Source organism: Leptopilina heterotoma, unplaced genomic scaffold (assembly GCF_015476425.1).
Source record: "Leptopilina heterotoma isolate Lh14 unplaced genomic scaffold, ASM1547642v1 Lhet_6, whole genome shotgun sequence".
Lineage (NCBI taxonomy): Eukaryota > Metazoa > Arthropoda > Insecta > Hymenoptera > Figitidae > Leptopilina > Leptopilina heterotoma.
This window is the reverse complement of record NW_025111137.1, coordinates 1,263,725-1,284,005: the sequence shown is the minus strand read 5'-3', so window position 1 is coordinate 1,284,005 and position 20,281 is coordinate 1,263,725. Positions and strand designations below refer to the sequence as shown.

At 26.6% G+C, this 20,281-nt stretch overlaps 1 protein-coding gene across 8 annotated transcripts in view; it reads left to right on the top strand.

Annotated features, from left to right (window-relative positions):
- The window catches only part of LOC122509236 (mucin-5AC-like), a 659,214-nt gene that overhangs the window by 54,521 nt on the left and 584,412 nt on the right, over positions 1–20,281 (top strand). For all 8 annotated transcript variants that reach the window (XM_043623113.1, XM_043623110.1, XM_043623109.1 and 5 more), the window contains one exon: positions 6,569–6,743. In XM_043623113.1, the coding sequence (XP_043479048.1) occupies positions 6,570–6,743 (174 nt within the window). In that variant the 5' untranslated portion in view covers position 6,569. The remainder of the gene's footprint in view (positions 1–6,568; positions 6,744–20,281) is intronic.

Genomic DNA, 20,281 nt, shown 5'->3' with positions numbered 1-20,281 from the left:
TTCCTGAACCTAAATATTTTATTTTGTTTAGTGATGTACATTGATAAGAGATTCTCAGATGTCTTACACCGAAAAAAATAAAATCTCAAAGTGAGAAGAAAATTCCGCTTAACAATTATTTTTACATTTTATTTTTATTATGCGAATATTCATTTAGAAAAAAGAGGAATTTTTGTTTATATTTAAAAGTTTTTTAACTAAAAGATAAATTTTAACCTTTCTTCTTTGATTGAAATCATTCCTCTCAAATTGAAACAAATTTATACTAGAAAGAAGATTCTTAAGCTGTTTTTTGTTTTTCTGAACGCACCTTCAAAGTGTTTAAAAAGTGACATTTTGTCTTTATTTTCTCGTTTGTTGCTCGTTTAAAGTCAACATTAACTGACTATTACAAAGGTTATTATATTTTTAAAATATATTAATTTAAAATCCAAATAAATGTAACTTCAAAAATTTTGTAATTTTTTAAAATTGAAAATAAATTATACTTAACATTGTATTGAATTATTTGCAGTTCAGTAAGTTAACATTAATAAAGATAGTAGTTCAAATTAAATAAAATACTCAGTTATTTTAAAAAAATAATTTAAAAAGTTATTGGTTTAAACACAATTTATTTAATTTAAATTCAATATCTTAATTGTTAATTAAGATTAATCAAAAAGCAGTTCAAATTGAATAAAATACTTTGTATAGTTATTTTAAAAAAACATTTTAAAAAGTTATTGGTTTAAATACAATTTATTTAATGTTAATAAAAAAAAATTTTATTCAAATAAATTTGTTGTTCAAGGAAACAAAAATAATTTTTTTTTCGCCAAGAGTTGAAAAGTTTTATTTCATTTCTATTTATTTGCAAAATAATATAAATAAATCTTAAATTAATAAAGGGAATGTAAACATTATAATTTAAAAAAAAATTTATCAAATGAATTAAAAAAAAAATAAAATTATATTGTAGTTTATAATTAGATACATTTTAATTAAAAGAATTAAAAAAAATTTCTATTTAAGAAAACATTTTTTACAGTATTTTTAAATGTATTGCAATTAATAAAAGTACATGAATATAATAAACCTTGAACCATGAAAAGCTTTTTATTCAATTTAAAATATTTCATTTTAATTAAACAAAATCCACAATCAATTATTGTTGGAAATATTCATGAACAAAAAAATAATATTCTTATAGTTTAATCACTTCCCTGTCTGGTGAAAAAATAGTTTTTGGGCCACATAAGGTTTAATCAAACCAGTAAACATTTAAAATTGTTGTTTGACATATACGATCCGCTATTTTAAATTTTTAAAATCTGACATCAGATATTCAAATGTTTGACTGACAAGAGGTTAATGTTTGAGATATTGATTCTTGCAAAGAATGTTCTTAATATTTTAATATTTTTTTATTCTTGAATTAAGAATATTACTCTTCATTGAAGACTATTTCTCTACTTTTAAGAGGAATTACTCTTAAGTGGAGAATAATCCTCTTAAAATAAGAGGACGTATATTGAACCATATACAAGAGGAAAATATGCATTGAAATAAGAAAAATCCTCTTAAAACAAGAATATTTTTTTCAGTGTCTTCATGCATAGAAAATAATTGAATTTTTACAAAGAATATTATTAAAATTTTTGAAAATAATTAAATATTTACGAAGATATTTTTTATTAAGTTTGAAAATAATGAAATTCTTTCAAGGAACTTAATGAAATTTTATTGAAAATAATTGAATTTTTATAAAGGGTTTGGTCAACATTTTTGATAATTGATTACTTTTATACAATTTTATTTAAATTTTGAATTTTTAGAAGATTTTGAAAATAATAAATGATAATAATTCATTAATTAGTTAATAAGTTAAATTTTGAAAATTTGAAATCTGAAATTAGACAAAAAATTAAAGTTGATATTTAAAAATAAAAAACTTTGTAATTTGCATAAAATAGTAAATTGAATATCTCACGTTTCGCAAGTAACATTTTTCTAGTTTTGAAATAAAAGAAATCTTTATTTTTCAAAATTATATAATCATCAACGTGCCAGGTGGTCGCGCGTATAGAAACGATCACGAGTTGGCCGGAGAATGTAAAAAAGTAAAAAAAAACGAAAAAAAACTAGAAAACAAAAGTTTTAACTTACTTAGAAAATAATTTGTTTAAAAGTGTATCGTGTTAAAAAAAAAGGTAAATTGGATCACAAAAAAATTTACGAAGATATAAAAGTTATTTTATGAGATTAAATGCTCTATTAAATGGAAAAATACTGTTGCGATTTTTCTCGTAAAACTTGAATATCGGCAATAATCTTTTACTCGGATGTGGCAGCCTGAACCAATTCAATATTTTACATCGCAGAAAATTTACCTTGCATGAAATGTTATGAGTCGTAAAGTGTGTACGTACTTTACATGTCGTTAGGTATCTATAAAAAAAGAGAGGAAAAAACTTTACATATGTTATTTGAGAATAGAATTAATAATTACGTTTGTTTTTTTAATTACAAATCAATGTTAATTATTATCAACGTGCTTTAAATTGAAAAATGATCAGTAAATCTTTTTATAAAATGTTATAAATATCTCTACAGTAATAAATATTGCGTTTTGAATTCGTTTACATGACACATGTATAAAGTCACTCAGCTTTTTTGTATCAGGTAAATATTTGTTTTTTAATAAAACATATTAAATCTTCAGTGACCCAAAAAGAGTGAAGGAAAAAAGCGGTAAATTTCATTTTCAAAACTTTATTCATTTTTTCAAAATTTCTAATTAATTTTAATTTTTACAATTTTAGAAAAGAAAAAATAGAATAAAACAAAGAATGAAAGAAAAGAATAAAATTGTTGCAGGAATAAATAAATATTATGTATGGAATTAATTCTTTTTTAATGGAAGATGAAATTTTATTTTAATTATATACATACGCACTGTGGTATCCTAACACTGTGTTACGATTTTCGCAAAGCTTTCTGTATTCTATAAACATATATGTATGTTGCCCCATTCCACCTATACTGGCAACCTAGAAGCTGCATCGCATCGCCTCAGAGTCGCTCTTCTCCTCTTCCCTCACTGTTGTTTCAACTTTGGACCCACAACTTTACTCGGAGCTTTCACATTGAGCGACCGAGAGGATATCTACCGGGTAACCCCTTTTGTTGTGGAATTAATGAAATTCTACCCCTCCCCCCTTCACGTTCGGATATGTATGTACTTTATGTACGTATATCAACTCCGCGTGTTGACCTGATTTATTTACGCGAATAAATTCTCTTACGATATTGCCACTCATATAATATCGACCTCGAAAAATAGTCATTCGTTATCGCATTTTAACCGCACTAAACCCCAAAATGATTAACTCTCTCGCATTTATAATTATATTTCTCTAAATCTGTTTCAATGGAATTCTTCCGCCATATATATTAATATTTCTCTAAATTAGTTTCAATAAAATTGTCCCGCCTTATAACTACTTCCCTAAATTAATTTCAATAGAAAGGAAATAAACAGTTCAATTATACTGAAAAGTATTTTACTGGCAATGTAATTATTTTTTGTTGGTGATTTCCAATCTTTTTTTTTTGAAAGAACTAGAAAGAATGAATAGAAAAAATATAACGCTGAGTATTGCTAAGTATTGCGCATACTTAACTGCGCAGGCACTGAAGTGGGGGTAATGGAAGTGAGAGAGATAGTGCAGTTTTTCTCTCTCGCACTTATTTTCTCTCTCGACTTCGGTGCTTACGCAAAACTTCTCCTAACTTAAAATTAACCTTATTTAGGTTACGTAACATTTAATAATTTAATAAGTTATTAACACCTTGTTAATAACTAATTAACTTGTGCACACTGCGAAAAAAATTTATTTCGATCAAATAAAATTTAACTAGGGGAGACTGGGGCGAAAAGTTAAATTGTGAAAACAGTTAAAATTCATTATCTTTCGAACGGAAATAGTTAGAGCATTGCAATTTTAATTATAGAAGGGTGTTATCACTCTAAATAAATGTCCGGAGTTATGTGACATTCTGCTAATTTTTGTGGTGTCCATATTTAAATTTTTTTTTCACCCTACTTTTGAAAATTTTTTCGTAAAAGAAAATATCAACTTTTAAGTATATTTTTTGCATTTATTCTCACCGCGAGTTTTTTACTTCATTATTTGGGTCCCCTAAAGAGAAACCTAAAGGTATTTGCTAAATATCTTTAGTCAGATTTTTTTTATTTGTTGTTAAAGCCAAAAACGCACCCTGGGACGAAAAGTTAAATGTATTTTTACATGTTATTAAAATTTTTTTTTTATTTTTCGTTTTTTTGGGTTTATTTGTTTAAAAATGATTAATTTGACATTAGGCAAGTACTCTATCCAAAAACAATACCGCTCACGTGAAATAAACCAAAGATTTTTTTAAATTTTTTTTTGAAATTTCAATTTATTAACTTTATAACTATTCTAAAGCTTTTGTTAAGTAAACAAGATCTTTTATTAACTAAATTACTTGTTTACGTATACTTTAACTTATCTACTACTTAACACCTATATCAGAAAATAGTTTTAGTAGGCTAAAAATAGAATTTAACTTTTTGCCCCAGCCATTTAACTTTTCGTCCCAGCATGGGGCGAAAAGTTAAAAAAAACAAAATTTTCAAAAAAGGACAAAACATGTATTGTATGCGAAAATATCAGAAACTTTTTTATTGAAAGTTGTAGGGGACAAGTTGCCCTACAATATTGATGTATAAATATTTGCATCTAAGCGGATTATATTGTCCAAAAAAAATCATTTATGCAAAATTTAACTTTTCGCCCCAGTCTCCCCTACATTATTTAATTGTCTATTATTCATTTAATTTTAATTGAATTTAAAAAATTTAATTTTAATTAAGGAAGAATTTCTAAGTTCATCAAAGTTTTTCCATATAATTATGTGTTAATACAAAAACTGTATTTCAATAATGTTTTTAAGCATATTGCAGATAAAAATTGAATTATTATTTAAACAATTTTTAAACAAATTCTTGTTGTTATTTACCAACTTTTTACAGAATGCACCTAGAAAGTTGCAGTTTTTTTTTCTAATTTTGCAATTTACTAAACCTTGTGTGATTATAGATTACAATTTATAAACAAATTATTAATTTGTTTAAAAATTGTTTAAATAATAATTCAATTTTTATTCTTTATCTGTAATCATATAAAGTTTAGTAAATTGCAAAATTAGGAAAAAATGCAACTTTCTAGGTGCATTCTTTAAAAAGTTGGTAAATAACAACAATAATTTGTTAAAACAAATAAAAATTCATTGTTACATCAAAATATATTGTATTTATTGACATAAAACAATTTTATTGTATAAAACTTTGATGATTTTATTTTTATTTGTTTGCAATATACAAAATAAACACCCAGGCAATTTTCAGTAGTCTCGTACATATTTCTTTAATTGTTATAAATAAACAAAAAGAAATAAAAAAAAAAATTTTAATTTTTTTATTTTTCGAAAGTAGATAAAATGTTGCTTGGTCGCTCCGGAGCGCGAAGGTTATCCAGAAAAGACAAATTGAATTTTAAATTTATTTTATGGAAGGGTTAATATTTTTTTCAACATTTTAATCAATTAAAAGTTGAATTTGAATAAAAATTACAACTCTTTGTCAATAAGAAATATTTGTTAACTTTTAGAGGTTAAACTACCTAAATCGTTTCTTATTGACAGCAAATTATAATTTTTATTCAAATGCAACTTCAAATTGTTTAAAATATTAAAAATTAAATTCTTTACGCTTTTACTATTTAGTAGTAAAATTTACTAATTCAATAGCAAAACGTCAGCCACTAATTCAAATTACTAAACATTTTTACTATAATTTAAATTTAGAGAATAATTCGGAAAAAATAAATTAAATTGTTAGAAAGAAATTCGAAAGGAATTAAATTATTGTTTGGGGAGAAAGTAAATTGATGGATGATTATTGGTGGATCACCCTTTATATGAAGGAGGCATGGATTGTGATTGGGTAGTTGAGTTTGTATTGGGATAGTTGAGACGTATTGGTTCCATTTGCAGGTATAAGTGTGTTCGGGGAGGCGCGCGCCGTTGGTTCTCGCTAAACTTCATCCCTCGTTCTCGATCTCCACCGTCCTTGCCTCGGAAAACTTTCGTATGATGAGCTTTGTTGGTCGTTTTCCCCAACAGAACGGAAAAGTTAAATGCGAAAGTTTTACCCGATATTCACTGCGACGCTGTTTTTACTCAAAATTTATCCAACTCTCTCTCTCTCTCCCTCTATTTTCCCTTTTTATATAACATGTATATATAACAAACTAAAAATTTGTCAATTACCCATTTTGCTATACTCGAGTCACTCGAAATTATAATATAAAAAATAGTTGATAATGAAGAATGTAAAGTCAAATAAATTATTAGTATATAAAAATGAAAGTACTAATAAAAATTACACTAAGAACACTAAAATAAATTATAATAAAAGTTAATAACGAAAATATGTAATTTTGATCACCCAAAAGTAGAATAATTTTGAATTTGCTTTCAGGATGGCGTCGAAAAGAACGAGAAAGAACCATTCCATACAGCATCTCCTCGAACTCCCATCAAGCAGAGAAACGAGAGTACCGCCTTTTTCTTTTTCAAAAGAGTCTGCACAACTTCCGTCAGTTCCAGGTCCACGGCAGGTTCCGGTGACCGTATTGCATCCCACACCGAAAAAGGTAAATTCTTCAAATGCCATTTTCCCTTTCAACTATACATTTCGTATACTATGTAAGTATACATATACACTGTATATGGTAAAATTAGAAATGCAAATTTCTCCCGAATGGAAAATGCCTCAATTTATTATACGGAAAAAAGAGTTTATTTCCTCATAGTGGAATATTCAGGCTAAATAATATTATTCTTTAAAAAAAAATGTATCCTCATCGTTTGATATTTTACGGATATATTAGTAAAAGTATAATCTGAATGGATATTATGAATATTTATTAGAAAATCGATGAGAGGAGAGATTTTTCTTTTTATTCTCTTCCGTCATAGCCGCAAGAAACGATATTATTCAATCAAGAGAAGCACTTTCCGCTCAAGCAAAAGTTCCTGCCCTGCTTTCTTTTCATTCTTTTTCCTTTTGATACTGTCTATAAATCTCCCCTTACTCGAAATCCGATTTAAATGTGACCAAATTCTCACGTGATTCGAGATCTCTAGTGGTTTTGATTCACACAGTTTCCGATGTGAAGTCACCTGATTTTTTTTTTAACAATTTCAACGTTTTTCGTTAAATTTATTTTTTTAATATATTTTTAATTAATTAATTATATTATTTTTTATTATTAAAACTGTTTTTTCTCAAATTCAGCTCAGTTTTGGACTTCAAATAAAAATAAGACAATTCTCCAGGTCTTAAAATCAGTTTTCTAATCAGAAATTTAATTATTTCCATTAATTTAAGTTGTTTTTAGTAAAAATCAGGTTTAAAACAAGATAAACTAAAACCGTTTGCATCTTAACTTTTTGGCTGTCGACAAGATTTCAACTGTTTGGGCCAAAAGTGTGTTAAAATAAAAAAAATTTTAATTGATTTTTATAAAACTTGTTATCCTAAGGTTTCCGGGGTCGCTGATTCCGAATCTAACATCAGTTTTTCAAAATTCAAAATGGCGGATCCAATATGGCGGAAATTTTTTCAAAATTGATCGAATTCGCTTGAAACTGGTTACTTGGAGGTTTTCAGGGTCGCTGATTACGAATCTGAAATCAGTTTTTTAAAATTCAAAATGGCTGATCCAATGTGGCGGTCGACTAAATAAAAAATTAATTCTACGAATTTTGGAAAATTTTCCGCCATATTCAATCAACCATTTTGAATTTTGAAAAACTGATTTCAGATTCGTAATCAGCGACTCTAAAAACCCCCGAGTATTCAGTCTTTCAAGCCATTATAATTAATTTTTTATTTTGAATGGAACGCATTTGAACAAAACACCGAGGCGATCTTCTGTATTCAGTGTGTACTTTAAGGGTTAAGTCAATTTCAGGATTTACATTCAAACTTTCAATGCTAAAATGCAGTATAAAATGGTTCTATTGTGATCAGTTTTAGCTAAATGTGGTCTGACAGTAAAAGTAAGTAGTCAAGGCAACTCTCAGTCAGACACAATATAGTTAAAGCTTAAAGCCAGATCACATGAGACCAAAACAAACAATAAGTTTATAAATTTAAATCAGTAGTTAAAAAAAGTTTTAGTCAGACAAAATTCCTTTAAAAAATAAATAAATAAAAATAATTAAAAATAATTAAATAGTAAAACTACACCGAAAAAAATGCCTAGGACCCGTATACCAGGAATTGACTAGGGTTCCTAGTTACGAGAGGAACCCACTATAGAATCCTAGTCAAAGTAATAAAATTCAAGCATAGTTAAAGTGACCAGGATAATTAGTCGATGTAATCAGGAAAAAATAGTCAAATTGACTAGGAGAATAATATTAGATTTACACTGTGTATCATAATTATTTGAAATTGCTAATCAAATTCTTATTATCAAATAAAAGAGAAAAACTTATTAAAAGAAAAAAATTAATTACTGTATTTGAACATATTTATATTTGACTTTGTATTTATATACCTTAGAATTAATTTAAACTTATGAAATAAATATTTAACGCAGGGGGGACGCGAACACCTGAACCTAACGAATACGCACTTTGAAACCCGGAACGATAACCACTACACTAAACACGACTTGGTATTATAATTTTTTAATAGACACTAGATTTTCGAGTCAAAATACAATACTTAATCAGATGATGTTTTATATCTTTCAAGTACACAATTTTATCTACTTTGCAAAAACTATTAATTTTTAATTATTTATGCCAATTAAATGAAAATAAATTTAAACACAAATTATTGCAAAGGTAAATTTTCAAATACACTGCGCGATTAAAATATGTAGTAAAACTGTTGTCACCACGTGCGTAAAAATTTCGACGATTTATATTGAAACCTAACCAAAAAAGTCTGAAAAAATTGACTAATATAATTAAATAGTTTAATTTCTAAAACATGGACTATCTATATTTCCAGAGGTTCCGAAAAACCAGCAATTTTGATGTATGTAAGAACTCCATTTTATGTACAAAAAATAGACGCGAGTAATGATAAACAATCGTTTTACGAAACCACGATAAATGACGCGAAAGATATAGAGGTAAACACTGTCAAAACAGAAGCAGACGCGTGCGCATTATGGAAATAGGCAAAATTACTAAAATCCTAGTCAATTTGACTAGGATTTGCAGGGTTGTTTTTGCCAGGCTTGAATTTGTTGAATCAACTTAGCGATCCTAACCATAATGATTAGGAATCCTTATTACTTTTACTAGGTTAAGATTAACTATAGGGTCATAGTTAATAATACCATCGAGATTTTTTTCGGTGTATATAATTAGTTTTACTATACTTATAACTATATACTGTAAAAAATTTAGGGAGTTAACGGACTCGGGAGTGAAATTTTTCGAATTAAAAATCAACTCTAAAAGAGAGTTAATTTCTAACTCCCTTCATTCAACACCCGCGCGAGTTATTTTTTTCTTGGGGAGTTAGCACTTCGGTGTGAAATTTTAACTCTCTTTATTTAACTCCCCTGGCATTAACTCTCCAATGGGTGCGACTTTTATAGAATCCCCTGGGGAGTTAAAATTTCACTCCCTTTTTTACAGTGTAGTAAAACTAATTATATTCAGACAGAACAGTTTTAATTTGTCAATTTAAGTTTAAGAAATTAATGAGCGTTTAAAATGTTCTAGTAGTAATGACAAGTTTTATTCGGACGAAAAATAAAAATTCTTTGCTTCAAATTGTAATTGTAACAGTCGAGGGTTTCAAAGCTGTTAATGCCAGAGTTACTAACTCTGTAAATTTAAATTAATAACAATATTTATTAATTTTAATTAGTGACTAACTTTTTGCTTTAAATTAGTAAACATTTTTACTAATTCAAACTTAGTGAGAATGTTTTAGTAATGTAATTGCTAAACGTACATAGTAATTTGTATATTCTCCCTAAATTGGAATTAGTTAAAATGCTTACTAATTTGAATTAGTAACTGAGTTTTTGCTTTTAAATTAGTAAATTTTACTAATAAATTAGTAGACATTGCTATTTATTAATAAAATTTACTAATTCAAAAGCAAAAAGTAAGCCACTAATTCAAATTAGTAAACTTTTTTACTAATTAAAATTTAGAAAGCAGTGTATGTAAGTTTTAAAAAAGTGAAATCAGTAGTGTGGACAAATGTTGGTCAGACAAATATTTTACATCTCTAATAATTAAAATTACGACAATCAATTTGAGTCAAATCTAATAGAAAAGTTAACCGAAATTCGTTTTAAACTATTTAAATTTTGTCGGCTTTTATAATTTTCGTCTGTCTAAATTTGGCTTTGACTACTGATTTTTTAAAAATATGCCAAAATAATTGATAGGGAGTTTATTTTTAAGCTTAAAAGTAGATTTAGTCATTTTTAGGACTTAAAATCAAACTCTAAACGCTAAAATGTTGTAGAAAATGGTTCTAATGTGATCAGTTTTCGCTGAAAATGAGCTGGCAGTAAGACTACTTTTTTCGGTAGAAAAGAAAAGTTCTGTATATAGATAAAATTGTAATATCCTGTAATTTAAGTGGTTAAGACAAGTCTCAGTCAGACACAATATAGCTAAGGTCAGATGACGTTGTCAAATACGCCAAATTAAGTAGTTAAGGTCAATTTTCGTCAGACCGAACTGTAAATATCTTGACAATGAGTCAAAACGCGTCAACCGTGAATACAATTTTTTTACAGTTTTGGAAAAGTTAAGGTAGTAGTCGCGCTGCTGGCTCTGGCCAAAGGTTTACCGGGCCGCTTACTAGAGTGGGGCAGTGAGAGTGAGAGAGACAGTTTAACTCCCTACTCTATTCGTTCGTATGAAAATTCGTATAATTTAGTTATTTTTTTAACTTTCTATCAATATATTTATATAGTTTGGTGCGGTCAAAAAATGTCATGTTTTTTCTATTCACTTGTTTCATCTAATTGAATACTTTGGTAGTTTTATTTCAAAATCTGACAATTAGTTATCATATAAATAATTATTAAACAAAATTAATACATGCATTGGGTGCTTCCTCCATGCAAAATGTATGAACTTTGAATTCATTTTTTGAAGCTTTGAAACGGTCAAAATTAATGAAATTGGTCTCATTCTGTAGATAAATACTTCAGGAATAAGTATGCAAAATTTGAAAAAAATCTGACGAAAACCATTTTACGCGACTAATACCTTAAAACATTTATGAAAATCTGTAGTTCACAGCAAACCAAAATTTTCGAAATTTTAAATATTTATACCTTTTTTTATAATAAAAAATTTTTGCATTATTTAAGAAAAAAATTAATAACTCATTACTGTTTTGCTAGAAATTAATGGCAATTTTTTTGGTAGTCATTGAATATCCACTCTTTTAAATAAACTTAATTGCGAAAAAAAATTTTGAAAAATTTTTAATTTTCAATAACAATTTTATAAACAATTAGTGTTTTTTATGCTTTCTAGAGCAAGGATTTTAATGAAATTCATATGTAAGATACATTGAACCTACATCTTTATATTCCCGAAAAAAAAATTTGTATTTCCAATTACAACCGGAGATTTTGAATTTTTTTGTTGCGCCGTGCGCCGTCTGCTCGTTTACCGCGGCATTTATCACAGCGATGGATGCCGCACGGCGCAACAAAAAATTCAAAATCTCCGGTTGTAATTGGAAATACAAATTTTTTTTTCGGGAATATAAAGATGTAGGTTCAATGAATCTTACATATAAATTTCATTAAAATCCTTGCTCTAGAAAGCATAAAAAACACTAATTGTTTATAAAATTGTTATTAAAAATTAAAAATTTTTCAAAATTTTTTTTCGCAATTAATTTTATTTAAAAGAGTGGATATTCAATGACTACCAAAAAAATTGCCATTAATTTCTAGCAAAACAGTAATGAGTTATTAATTTTTTTCTTAAATAATGCAAAAATTTTTTATTATAAAAAAAGGTATAAATATTTAAAATTTTGAAAAACAGTTAAAAGTGTTTTTTTGGTTTGCTGTGAACTACAGATTTTCATAAATGTTTTAACTTTTCCAAAACTGTAAAAAAATTGTATTCACGGTTGACGCGTTTTGACTCAATTTAGAAATATAAATCAGTAGTAAAAAGATGCTTTAGTCAGACAAAACTCCTTTGATCGATTTTTAATTCTAATAATGTAAGATGTAAAATTCTGGTCTAATTCTGGTCAGACGGAATAGTTTTAATTAGTTAATTTAAGTTTGAAAAATAAATGATAGTTTAAAGTGTTCTTAATTAGTAGTAATGACAAGTGTTAGTCAGACTTTAATTTGTAATTGTAATTTACAGTGACATACTGATTATAAATCTAAAATCATCAGATTATCAAAATTAAAAACCTTAAAATGTCGGATCCAATATGGCGGACTTTTTTTTCAAAATTTCTCAAATTTGTTTGAAAATTGTCGCCATTTATTCGAAATTGACTTTAGATTTGTAATCAGCGGCCTCGAAAACCTCCGAGTAACAAGTTAATAATTAGGTAGTATGTCAAGTTTTGTCCAGACATGTATATTTAAATTAACCAGTTCTATAACTATAATGTAGCTCCTCTCTTAATTTGAATTAGTAAAAACTTTTACTAATTTGAATTAGTGAATTAGTGAATTAGGGAATTAGTGAATTAGTAAATTTTACTAATAAATAAGTAGAAATTACTATTTGTTAGTAAAATTTACTAATTCAAAAGCAAAAAAGTAAGTCACTAATTCCAATTATTTAACATTTGTACTAATTCAAATTTAGAGAGTAAATAATAATAACTAAAAGTAGTAAATTGTTTTCTTCATTAATTTAAATGCAAATGCTATTTTTATTTGAACTACATATTAATATTCTTAAATTTAAGTAGTAAATTCAAGTTTCAGTCAGCCATAAAATTTTTAATTTGTCAACTCAAGTATCGAGAGTAAACGTTTGTTTTAGACACTGCATTCGGTAGAAGTAAAAAGTTTTAATTAGATAACTTTTTAATATCTGGTAAATTCAGTAGGGGAGAGTCGGGCAAGACGGGGTACTTAAGGTTTAAAGCGCAAAAAAACGAAAATTATCGAATATATACTTTATTATTATTTTTAATTACAATCTTTGGGAATCAGTCTTTCGTAAAAAAGGCGTACAAAGGCCATCTGTTTCTTAAAAAAGCTTTTAATTAATAATATTGAAAATATTGCAAATCTCCCCATCTTGCCCCACCGGCGGGTAAGATGGGGTACTAAAAAACAACCTATTTCTGTCGACAAATTTCACAAGCAAAGGTTGCATCTTCATCTTTATGCATAACTGCAGTGAGCCCATTGGCCGCAGACAAAAAAAGCAGGCCAGCCTTCATTTGAGTCTAAATAATAACCATTGCAATAGAGACAAGGTGTATTTTCCACTTTACCATCGCTAATTGATGATTTAACCTGACAAGCTTTTTTCTTTTTAGTCACTCTTATTTTATTCAGTCTTGATTTTAGTAGTTTTCTTAACTTTTCATCTTGCTTAACTCCCCATCTTGCCCGCACCTACGAAATTGAATAAAACGATTAATTACTACAATTTACGATTCAACAAAGAAAAAAAAACATATGCTTCCCTTCTTCTGTAACCCTTGACAGTTAGAAAAAAATTTATACAGTTCATTAACTGTTATTATTAAATAATAAACGCCTCCTAAAAAAAGTGAAAAAATGACAAGAAAATCGTCGAAAACAGTTTTTTTAGTAAAACAGATAAAAGATTTGTTCTCAAGGCTTTTAGGTTTTGTAAACAAGAAACTATCGTCTCGGTGCAGTATTATGTAAAATATAATCGCGATTAGTGAATTCGTTTGTTAAATAAGGCCGGTACCCCGTCTTACCCGCTACCCCGTCTTGCCCCACTCTCTCCTAGTCATGACAATTTTTAGTCAGACATGATAATTCTAGTCAAAGAATATTTACAAAATTGGCAAATTTATCAAATAAAATAAATAGTCACAGCAAGTTTTGGTGAGGCATATCAGATTAGTAGACCAATACTTTCTTGACTACTTAAATTTTTCGGTTTAAAAATTTTTGTCCTACTAAAATTTTGTCTTTACTATTGATTTTCCTTCGTAAAACGTAGTTTTACTATGAAGAAGTCATTGAGTTTAGAAACTTTAGGTATAACAATATGGCAATGCTCAATTGTTAATCTCAATGAGGGAAAACAGTTTTACCTAGAACAGCTAAAAATTTCAATATATTTGTAAAATTTTTAGTTCATTTATTTAAAACTTTTCCTATTTTAGAGAAACTTATCGCTGTTTCAAGGAAAGATTTTGTTGTGGTCAGTAAATAAATAATAACTTAATAGTGTCATACAAAACGGAGAAAAATATTTTTATTTACTTCAGTTTGTTTGAATTGAAAAATAAATAAATAAAAAAAGCATTCACAGTGCAACTAAGTAGAAAAGAATCGTATTTATTATAGAAACGATAACATAAAAATTGAAATGTTTTGTAAAAAAAACTCATTTAACGAACTTTACAATATTTATTTTCAGTTTTCACATAAAATCAATACAAGTATTTTTGTACAAAAATAATTTTTTTCCTCTCTCAAGTTGAAATATTTTTATTTTTAATTTTTGTTATAAAGAGTCCTTTTCAAATAAATAAATTTGTGACAATGAACTTTTATAGATAAATATCGATTTATTGACGATGTTATATGAGTTTAAATATTGAATAATACGTTAAAATTTGCATTTCCAATTTTGTCATTATAATAAAAACATCAGTTGAATTATGCAATAGGAGGAAATGGTTTTCTACTATTATTATTAACTTGAAAAATATAATAAACCATATACAATAAAGTTTTAATATTAGGAAAAAATAAATGTCTCTCTATTGACATTTTTTTATATTGACTCCACTTAAAGAGAGGCATTTGTTACATAACAAGCGACTTGATAAAGAAAAATTTATTCTTCAAAGGAATTGTTTCATAAGAAAGTTATATTTAAAATGAATAAATCCTTTTTAAAACAGTTATAAAGTTTGTATAATTAAAAAGTTTTGAAAAGTTTTTTATTTGAAAACGAATATTAAAGGATTATTGAACGCCTTTTGTTCTTCCTGGGAACTTTTTTTGTGTTTAAAAATCGATAGAGTAATTATTTCACAGAGTGTACACTTGTACATGAAACCTTTAAAATTAATATCATATATCCGCAACCATTGGTTTATCGATTTTCCGTTGGATTTTTAAATTTGCCAAAAGTTAATTACAGATAAACTGACGGAACAAGAATGCCCATTAATCCTCTCCATAGATTTGTTCAATGATTTTACTTTTTATTGTTATTTTTGTTTGTATACAAAAAAAACGGAAAATATTTCCAAAAATTTACGTACGGTTTTTTTCTATATTTAAATTTAAATTTTATTGGAAAAGGGTGCAATTTATTTTTTAACTTTTTCAACGTTTGTGGAAAATATGGAGTTGAGGGGAAATTTTGTAAATAGTGCTGCGTAATGAATTAGAGGGTAATTATTATTTAAAAGGCCTTTTCAATAATTGACTGTAGCTGATGGAATATTGATCTCGAATAGTATAGATATTTGATGAGTACTTAATTAGGTGTGCAGCACGTTGTTTGTGTTGGTTTACTTAAACGTGGTAGTAAATATACAAAGTTAGTTACACATTACTTAGCAATTGTATTGATCTAGTTAGACAAGTCGCATTCAGCAAGTTTCGATTCCAATAAGAAAGTTCCTTTAGATGTATATTTAGAGTAAGAGCAATCTATAATACTGTTCCATTATATTATTAAACGGACGAAATTATTATACACTATTAGTAGAAAATAACTAATTATTGATAGAAAATAAATTTCAGTAAATAAATAACTATAATTATTTGTAGAACATAACTAATTATGAATGAATAAATTTCAATAAATAAAATAATATTAGTAGAAAAAAGATAATAACGAGTAAAAATTAGTAAAAAATAACTATTAATAGGGTAAGTGCGGGTGTAGTCGGACACTTTCGTGTTTTTTGGCAAATAAATAAAAATGCATTGTGATAATTACTTTAAAAAATATACTGGACGAATGTGTAAAGTTTATATTTTATAAAATTAGTGTTATTTTACAAAATAATTAAACAATAAATATTTTATTTAATATTTTAAAAATCGTGGTGTCCGACTATAGATACAACCATTTTCGAGTAGCGCAATGAGTAGCACAAAGTTTCGCTGATAATTAATCATAAATTTTAAAACTTATACGATTTAAATATTATATTAATAACTTCTAATTTGCTTTAATTCCATTTTCCAGCAGATAGCAATTAAAAAATTATCTGTTTTACTTTATAAATCCAAAATATTTGACAGATGTCCGACTATAGAAACAAGGGAAAAAAGTGTCCGACTACTAAAGCATTCGTAATTTGTCATTAAAATGTTTATATTTTATTAGATACTCAAGTATTTGTAACAAATTTACATGATTTTTAATCCTGAAGAACTCCTTTAATTGATAATGTGCTTATAAACACAGTAGATATTTGTTATTTCAAGAAAAAAAGCATAATATAAGATCGTATCCTTAAGTGTCCGACTACTAGTGCATTTACCCTATAAGTAGAGAAAAACTACTTATTAGTAAATAAAAAATTAATTATTGGTAGAAAATAGGTATCTATCAGTAAATACATAACTAATTATTAGTAGAAAAAAGCAACAAGGAGAAAAAAAATTAGTAGAAAATCCCTAAATATTAGTAAAAAATAACTAATTATTTAAAAATAAGTAACTAATTATTTATAGAAAATAACTAATCATTAGTAAAAAATAACTAATTATTAGTAGAAAATAATTAATTATTAGTGCAAAACAACTAATTATTAGCAGATTTGTAGAAATTTTTGTAATTTAATCAGTCACTAACCTTTTAATGTTAAATTAATTTTTTTTTTATCTAATTATAATTAAGATAATTCTAGTCAACAATTAAATATAATAATAATAATGGGTCAGAACTCGTGAAATTTTCACAAAAAATAAAAAGTATTTTTTTTAATCGAAATGTTGAAAAAACATTTCTATTTGGCCTTAAGAATGTGTCCACCAAAAAACAGAGAAAAAATTATTTTTTATAAAAGTTATTGCAAAATTAATTTTTTTGCAACTTTTTAAACAAAATTTGATTTCTCCCTAAATGAATGAACCGATTTAAATGAACCAAGCGGGAATATAAAGGGGATAAAATATACTTTCGTTCAGAATTAGAAAATTTTTAAAAACTTAATTTTTTAATAATTATTTAATAAATTTTTTATAAACAATTAATTTTTTTTAATGTTCTACGCCTTTTAAAAATTTGAAAAAAATATTAACATACACTTAAAACTGTAAGAAATCAAAATCCGTTGAGAAAATTTTGGAGCAACAATTATTTTAAAAGTTATAATGAAAATTATATTGGCGCGATGTAGTGCATCAACGCTGAAATTAGTTTTTGATCATTTTTATCAATTTTTATGGTTATATAATTGAATAAAAATGTTAATTTGACAGTGTTTTGTTCATTTAGTAGTTAAAAATAATGTTTTTATTCTGAAAATCATCAAAATCGCATCTCCGATCAATATAATTTTCATTATAACTTTTAAAATAATTGTCGCTCCAAAGTTCAAATTTGACTTTTCTAAAATTTGCTAATTATTATTTTATACTCAAAATTATTTTTTTCACTAAACTAAAAATTACATTTTTGTGAAAGTGAAATATTAAAAAATGAAATTACATTTCCAACTAATTTTTTTTTCTTTTCAAAGTTATAAATACTTTGTTGTTATTTTTCAAGTGCCTCTATTTGAAAACTAGAACTTTTCCGTGTTATAATAAAATCTAAAAGTGGGATAGGCCCAAGAGAAACATAAAAAGAAATGGTTCAAACGACATAAACTGCTGACATTTTACCTTTAATGCATTTCGCCGATCATCTCAATTTTATTATTACCAACAATAAAAATGGTTTCATAGGAAGAATTGAGCGAAATAAGAAATTTGTTTCATCTTTATTGAGTTTATGATTTCATAATGCATCCATTTTTAAACTTTCTATAACAAATTATATGCGCAATATTTGTTATTTAACATTTGTAAATTATTATTGTACTTTATATAATTATATGAATTTATTACTTTGTAAAAATTATATCGATAATATTTTGAAAAATTATCAATTTTCAATTCAAGTTATTCGGTTGTAAATATTATGTTTTAACTGTATCCTTGCAGAATGTAAAAAATAACATTAATCTTAATAATTATAAAACAAATAATAAAAGTATTTTACAAATTGGGGAAAAAGTTTGACACAACAAAATTTTCATATAAAAAATACTAAACTTTAAAACAACTTATGTGAAACCCAGTCAAAAAAGTTCTATAGAATATTCATACAGATTTTATTATATTAATAATTTTAATAATAATAAATATTTTTGCATTAAAAAAATTATTTGATTCAACTAAATGATTACTTGACTATTATCAATTATTTATTTGAAGCAAATACCATTTAATTGATTTAATTAAATAAAAATTTTTAGATTCAAGTAAATATTTATTTGATAATAGACCGAATCTCTTGGAATGCAACTAATTTAACCCTTTAACGACGAGATGTGCTACTTTTCAACATGAAATTCAATCTCTTACAATTAGTAGAAAAAAGCCATAAAAGTTTTTAAAAGTCCATACCCTACTATTTTTGGGGTCGCTCTTTCGAATGGTGTGATCAAAATTTTCAAAAAATGATATTTAACCCTTCTTTTTTCAAAAATACTAAAAAAAGTCAAGTTTTTTTAATGTAATTTTTTTCAAAAGAATTTTTTTCTGTGTCTTAACGCTTTTCAAATAGAACAAAAAGTATCAAAAACGTGTTCCCGATAGTTGTACTTGAAAAATATTCATTTCTAAATTTTATTTTTTTCGATTTTGAATTTAAAATGGCGCTTGAAGGACAAAAAATTTTTCTTATTTTACGTAAGATGACAAACTTTTTCAAAATTGCTCAAATCTGATTGAAATTCGTTACTCAGGGGTTTTCGTGGTCGCTGATTACGAATTTGAAGTTTGATTTCAAAAATTCAAAATGGCGGATCCAATATGGCGGATGACTTTTTAAAAAATTGATCGGATTCGCTTGAAACTCGTTACTCGGGGGTTTTCGAGGTCGCTGGTTACAAATCCGATGTTAGTTTTTAAAAATTCAAAATGGCGGATCTAATATGGCGGACGAAATACAAAAATTGTTCAGATTTGCTTGAATCTTGTTACTCGGGGGTTTTTGGGGTAGCTGATTACGAATTTGATATCAGATTTTCAAAATTCAAAATGGCGGATCCAATACGACAGATGACTTTTTTAAAAATTGATTGGATTCGCTTGAAATTTGTTACTCTGCGGTTTTTCGCGTCACTTATGACGAATCTGAAGTTAGATTCAACAAATTCAAAATGGCCAAAGTATAATGAAAGACTAATTTTTTTAATTTACTCAGGTTTGCTTGAAATTTGTTAGTGTGGTATTTTTAGGGTGGCTGATTTCGAATATGAAATCACATTCAAAAAATTCAAAATGGCGGAATTATTATACTCTTTTTGCTCTGACTCTACCAGTATCAACTTATCTATATTTCACAATATGTGACAGGAAAATTTAAAAGTGCTCTATGGTACGAGAAAATCGATGTTAGTTTTTCAAAATTCAAAATGGCGGAACGAATATGGCAGACGAAATTAAAAAATTAGTCGGATTCACTTGAATTTTGTTACTCTAGGGTTTTCGGGTCCACTGATTGCGAATCCGATGTTCGTTTTTAAAAATTCAAAATGCTTGGTATAAAATAGCTATAAGAATTGGTAAGGATATTTTTTTAAACCTCGTCTGCCTTATCGACTCCACCATTTTGAATTTTGAAAAACTAACATCGGATTCGCAACCACCAACTCCAAAAACCCACGAGTAACGTGTTTCAATCAGGTTTGAGATATTTTGAAAAATTCGTCCGCCATTCTGGATCCGGCATATTGAATTTT